General features: G+C 48.2%; 1 protein-coding gene across 1 annotated transcript; it reads right to left on the bottom strand.

Moving 5' to 3' along the window:
* Window positions 1–9: 9 nt before the first annotated feature.
* TGME49_314770 (tRNA (guanine-N1)-methyltransferase) lies at window positions 10–6,173 on the bottom strand. The gene is made up of 9 exons (XM_002364626.2): window positions 5,595–6,173; window positions 4,837–4,905; window positions 3,882–3,965; window positions 3,452–3,529; window positions 3,070–3,138; window positions 2,501–2,560; window positions 1,898–2,064; window positions 1,387–1,538; window positions 10–739 (listed from the first exon to the last, which is right to left on the bottom strand). Exons 1-9 carry the CDS (start codon window positions 5,604–5,606, stop codon window positions 537–539), a joined length of 894 nt encoding a protein of 297 aa, XP_002364667.1. The 5' UTR covers window positions 5,607–6,173; the 3' UTR covers window positions 10–536.
* Between the last annotated feature and the right edge of the window lie 146 nt (window positions 6,174–6,319).

Below are 6,319 nucleotides of genomic sequence, written 5' to 3'. Positions count from 1 at the left end.
AGTAACGAAGCAGACATCGGAGGCAAAGGCAAAAATCCAATAGGAGGTCCAACGCGAGTCTGACTTGACAGTCGACAAGCGTGCGGTGGCTAGGTGCATGCAAGCGTCTAGCCCAGAGGTCGAGGCGGTCTCTCGACTCCTCGTGGTCACTTTTCTTCGCAGCTTTTAACACCCACAGAAGAGCCGCGATGAAATCAGAGCAAAAGTCTAGACAGTCTGTCAAAGAGAATGTGACGTCGGAATACAAAGAATACAAACAGCGAGCTACATTTCATGGGAGGAAAATAGCCAGAAGGAGAACGAGATATTCAGTTCAACACATCTCCGCAAGAAACACTAACAAACGCACACACATATATACCATATACAGATATATGTAGATATGGATATATGTCTGTACAGCGAGACGATGAAGGAACAGGGAGAGAAGAGAGAATGTGAGCACATTAACACGGTCCCCTTGGCGCTCTCGCCTGGAAGATGTTGACGCGAGAGAAACGCGGAGTCTTGAGTTCTACGATAAACAGCGCGGCCACTCAGCTGTCGAACAACGGGTTGACGACCTGCGCGTTCTTCTCCAGTTCTCCGTTTCTTGTCCGGCTTTCAGTCGAGTCACCCATGTCCTCTCTTTGTTTTTCGTCTTCTGCCCGGCTGGAGACTGCGCCTTCCTCGGCAGCCGAGACAACACCGCGCGCAGAATCGGACGGCGAGCTTGCATCTTCGTTGAAGAGGGCGAGAGCTGGGAGTGCATGCAGAAAAGAACGAATCGAAGGCAAAGACGCTGAAGAAAGATATGATGCGAGCGTGACCGCTTTCCGTCTTTGAGGGGAAACTGGCTTCGCATGCGCGGGCCATGAGCACGGAAAACTACACCAGAGTGAGAAGTCTTCCAGGCTGAGTAGATTCTCGCTAGACACTTCCTAACTCGAGGACGGGGAAAAACTCTTTTTAAGCGGAGAAGACACGATTTCCATAGCGATTGACTATCGCGTCGGGAGGCGGCGACTCGCAGCCGTTCACCGGCATCCTGCGACAGCCAAGCAATGACGGAACATTCAGAACGGGAAGAGAAGAGGAGACAACTCAGAGACAGCGACACCAGTTTTTTTCTCTTGGAACTCCGCGTCCTCACACACTGCATCGCACGCTACAAGACGAAGGGGGCACAGATGAAAGAGAGCACTTGAGTCAGACAGAACGACCGTTTTATGGTATTTGCATTGTGCTGTCTACCGTGTGTCTTTGGCCTCCTGTCGAGCATAAACGGATTTCTTCTCTTTGTTTTCTTTCGCATCTTCTTTGCCTTGCTTCTTCGTTCGCGCTTTCATTTGCTTTTACCTCCATCATTTGTTCTCTCTCCACTTGTCATCGTTTTTTGCTTTGTACCTGCGAGAGCGTCTGGATTCTCGAACGGATTTTCGTCGTCGAAGGTGGACGACCTTCCCTTGCCGCGGCACCACTGCCGCTCCCGGACCTGCCGAGCCTCCGCCTCGTTCCGCAGTTCTGGATTGTGACTGAAGATTTCCTCTCGGCGTTCGCTGAAAAAACGCACACCACACGGCCAGACACGAGGGCCAGAGGGAAGTGAATTCTTCCGAAAACTCAATGCACGAGGCGCGCTGCTCTACGCGAGGCAGGAGAACAGGAATCAGATGGAGAAGAAGGAGAAGAAATTGACGGCGACCAAGGGAAGGCGACGGAAGACACGGAGAGGGAAAAGAAGAGGGTAAAGCATGAGAAGAAAGACACGGAGAGGGAAAAGGAGAATGCAGAGAAGCAAGAAGAGACGAAGAAGGGAGAGAACAAAGGACCGGACACCAATGGATAGCGGAGAGGAAAAAGAAAACGAAGAAATGCTCCTAGGCAGCACAGGACGCCGGCGTGCATTTGTCCATACCGCTTTCGATCAAGTCTAGCCTTCTTTCTTCCTCCTGTTCCCTGAAGGCGGCGTGGTACTGCCGACAGAAGCGCAGCTTTCCAATCGCCGTGCTGACGAACTTGAAGAAGAATCTCCACCACAGTGTTGACGTTCAGAACCAGGCGCTGTTGCTCGGGAAGGAAAGTCTGCGATTCACAAAAGAAACGAAACAGACACAGCAGATGGAACGACACAAAGTCCTCGAAGGTGACACCTCCAGTCCACTGCTTCCACCTTAGCAACACAGCCTCTTCTTAGAGTATGCATATATGTAAATATATCTGCATATGCATGCAAACATACATGTGGGAAAAGATTTGCCTGTATCTGTATTAGCAAACTCTTGTCTGCATGCATATATGACTATCCATGAATACGTTTCCATATTTATATATATATATATATATATATATATATATATCCACATATATGTCTACATGCATACATGTACCCTTCTCGCTAGGTATAGATATGGCCGGGTCGTTCGTGAAGAAACTCGGCCTTGTTCCATGGCAGTTGTGCAGAGAGATCTGCTTTTCAAATCGTCGTTTCCACGTTTCGGCCTGCGTTCACTTGCCTCACCGGGAAAGGGAGCTTGCGCGTTTCAAACTGGAACTGCTCTGCTTGTCGAAATGTTTCGCTCTGTAGAGAACCGAAAGAGGCAAATTTCCAAATGCCTCTGAAACATGAAGCGGCACTGGCAGTGTACGTACAAGTTGCAACAACCGTGAGAAGTGTATCGTAGCCCTCTTCATATTCACAACTCCACTTCATGCGATTTTTGTACACATATTTATATGTATATATATGGATACATATATGTTTATATATATAGATACATATATGTTTACGTATATGGATATATATATATATATGTATCTTTGTGCAGATACATAGACACAAACGTATATATATATATATATATATATATATATATATATATATTTCTACACATGCGTCCTCTGCAAGGCTGAGTTTGTCCACGCGTCGTTGCTTGGGATCTTCTCTGAAGAAACGAGGGGAGTTTGAGACACAGCAGATAGACGAGAAAAGAGGACGGAAAGGAGGGCAACGAGGCGAGTGCGAGGCACAGAAAAGAGGAAGCACCGAGGAGAAAACATGGAGGACAATTTCGCATTTCGCTCGCTTACTCGACTGATTGTTCGATCTACGAGACCGCCGACAACGTAGACTTTGTCCGCCTCGACAGAGAGGAGCTCCTGCGCGACACCGAGAGGAAAACGAAAAGACTGAGCGCGTGCAAGCCAGGCAGACCGCCTTGACCTCAGCGTCAAAGTGGGCAGGATAAGTGTATGTACACTCGCCATTGGCTTTTCCCTTAAATCCTCTGTTCCTACGGTGTCCCCTCACCACCCGAGACAAAAGTACGTGTTTCCAAAATATTCTCATCTTTTTCTCGCCTTCGCCGACTCTCTCTTTCCGCGTAGTTTCGCCTGCTCTCTTCTTCTCTGTGTCCTTCTCCCGTCTTGCTTTGTCTGTCTGTTGCTCCGTCTCCACTCTCGGTTCTCGCACCTCGTCCGCATCGGGGGAGAGAACAACGACTTCTTCTCGCGAAAAAACCTCCCAGTAAGGTCGCTCATGACGTCTCACCTGAAACCGCGAAAACGAGAAAACACTCGAGAGGGCTGTCCACGAGATGAATGTCGATGACCTATCGTTGGACAGTACTTCCACCGACGCTGCCTGTCTTCCTTAATTTCTAAACAGCCTATGCCTGCATGCTGGTCCATCGCCATTCCTCTGTCCATTTGTCTCTTTGTGTTGACTAAGATCGACCTTTCCCCAGTCTATCTCTACCTGTGCGTCTCTGTCTCTGCCTGTGTACCGCTGCCTGTCTCCTATCTACAAAGCTGTACAACGACTCATATGCATGCACAAAACACAAGAGCTCAACTCCACATCGACCGTTCCATCCCCTGCTTGAGAGAAAGACTCTGCGTACGATCCAGGAATTGAAAGAAAAGAGATCCCGACAGGCCTGGTAGACTGTGTTGTCGTCGTCGAAGGAAGCTAAGTGGAGCTGCATCTGAGGAAAAACGCGAAATAGAGAACAACAAAGTCGCCGAGATGAATGGACGCCTCTCGAGTTCAAAAGAAATGCCATACAGATCCCTGGCTCCACAATCAAATACGCATGCACGTGCTCCTGTGTATATGTCTTTATATATATATATATATATATATCCACACAAACACACATGTGTGTACACATGTATACCTACATATATATATATATATATATATATATATATAAATATGCATGCTTGTATGTGGTTTTTCGTGTAGGACTTTTCTGTTTCCAGGAAGAAGAGACTGCATACGAATAAAGGAAGCACTTGACAGAAGCGACGAAAAATGTATTTTCGAGAAACAAGCTCCAGATCTGAAGGGAGAGCCACACCGCAGTAGAAGTGTGGAAACCGACGACACGCGCTCTAAACGCGTGACAGCAAGTGTACGTCCACACCGTCACAAGCCGGTCCTTCACTACACGGTGTCGCACCCCCTCTCTCTTCCAGTGTACGTACAGCGGAGGGTGTCTGCTCGCCATAAAACGAAAGAGACGCTCAGCCACAGAAACGGCCAGAACCACAGAGACAAAAACAGGCAGTTTGCTGAGATCGCCGGGTCTGTGGAAGCGGAGGTGCGCATACGTAGAAATGAACACACGGATTTATACATACATATATATATATATATATATATATATATTCGTATTCGTGTGGTGATATGTGCACTGTTGTATAAACATGTGCTTGTGTCGATACTGATCGTTTTGGCTGTATCCAGAGACTGAAGGAGATCGAGGGCGAACTGCATGTGCACAGAAGGCGTCCAGAAAAGATCAGGAAAAAGGATGAAATCGGATCTTCATTTGTGATCCAGAAAACTCTCACCGGCACAGATGGAGAGCTGCGAACGAGGTGATAAGAAATGAAAAGTTGCTTGGCCAGACTGCGGATTTCCTGAAGAAAATTCGACTCCAATGCGAACAGGATATTTCCCTTGCAAACAACCAAGCGCCTCGATAATCGCACCAGCTGTCTTCCCAAAAACGAGAGAAGACCTAGCTCCCTCCAGAAACGCATATATATATGTATATATAATAAATATATATATACATATAATGACGCACATATATGCGTGTGAATATATGTGTATATGCATATATATATATATATATATGTATATACTTATGTAAACGTATGCCCAGATGTAGATACGTGGAATTATACAGAGATGAGTCTGCATATATACTCCTCCCGTATGCACGTATATATATATATATATATGCATGAATAGACACAGCGACGACGTCTACAAAGCTGTGCCCGTAGATATGTGGCTGTGTGGGGCGTCGTTTAGAGGCGCAGCGTTTTCTGGTATTCCCTTGGAACGCATGCACCTGGGGCCTCCGGAGCGCGGGCATCTACCGAAGTGTGGGTATCGCGACCTGCGCACAGCGGGTCAACAAATGGAGGACTTCTAGACCTGCGCCGGCACCCTACGTACATCACGCGCTTGTTCGCGCGGTCATAACGCGTCCGGCGGCACTGCGATCTTTTCTACGTAGAGAAGAGCAGCGCTGGCACAACGCGTCTCCCATGTACGGCTAAGAGGTAGCAAACTCGATACCTTTTCTTCTTCTGCTCACCTTTTCGTTCATGATGGACTCGAAGCTGCAGTTGAAACAGACGCGCGGAATCCCCACGGCGTCCTCAGCATGGCACCGTCGCACGTGATCCTGCCAAAGAGTCGAAGAAGAAAAGACAAAGAATGAGGGGGAAGGTGCAGCAGACAGAAGCTGTCGACGCGGCGGAGCGCGCCCACTCAACGGAGGAAAGGAGACGATACCCCGGAGAAAGGAGAGACGCGCGAAACGCGGGAGCGAGGGTGCGGAAAGGACGAAAGAAAGACAAGAGACGCGAAGACACACGCAGGAACAGCGGCGTCGAGAAGACGAGAGGGAACGAGAGTCCAAGAAGAAAAGACAAAGAACGAGGCGGAGGAAAAAAGAAAAGGGGAGGGGAGGAGCAGAAACTACCAGCGAAGCGAAGGACTGGGAAGGAGAATCACAGAGAGAACAGAAGCCAGGGGAAATGAAGAGAGGCAGAATGAGAAGAGAGAGAAGAGAGAGAAGAGAAAGTGGAGAAAAAAAAGATACACATTTCTTACCAACAACGCATCCCTCTGCCGTCGTGTCTCCTCTTTGCGCCTCTTTACAAACGCCGTTCTCTGTTCTGCAGAGAAACATCCAATATCCAAAATTCCTCCAAGCCTATGAATCCACAATGAAACCACTGGATGCGTTGGACCCCTCATGCCATTCGGCTATACATACACCCCAAACCACGCCGAACCGGTGCCTTTAGCTGTGAC

This window comes from Toxoplasma gondii, chromosome XI (genome assembly GCF_000006565.2).
Source record: "Toxoplasma gondii ME49 chromosome XI, whole genome shotgun sequence".
Classification (NCBI taxonomy): domain Eukaryota; phylum Apicomplexa; class Conoidasida; order Eucoccidiorida; family Sarcocystidae; genus Toxoplasma; species Toxoplasma gondii.
This window is presented reverse-complemented; position numbering and strand designations above follow the sequence as displayed.

What these genes read in the sequence shown, in the direction of transcription:
- TGME49_314770 (XM_002364626.2), bottom strand. An exon ending in CGCGCAAGCTCCCTTTCCCG is followed by an intron (nt 2,065 to 2,500) that starts GTGAGGCAAGTG and finishes TGTGAATCGCAG; the next exon opens with ACTTTCCTTCCCGAGCAACA. An exon ending in GCTAGACTTGATCGAAAGCG is followed by an intron (nt 1,539 to 1,897) that starts GTATGGACAAAT and finishes GCGTTTTTTCAG; the next exon opens with CGAACGCCGAGAGGAAATCT.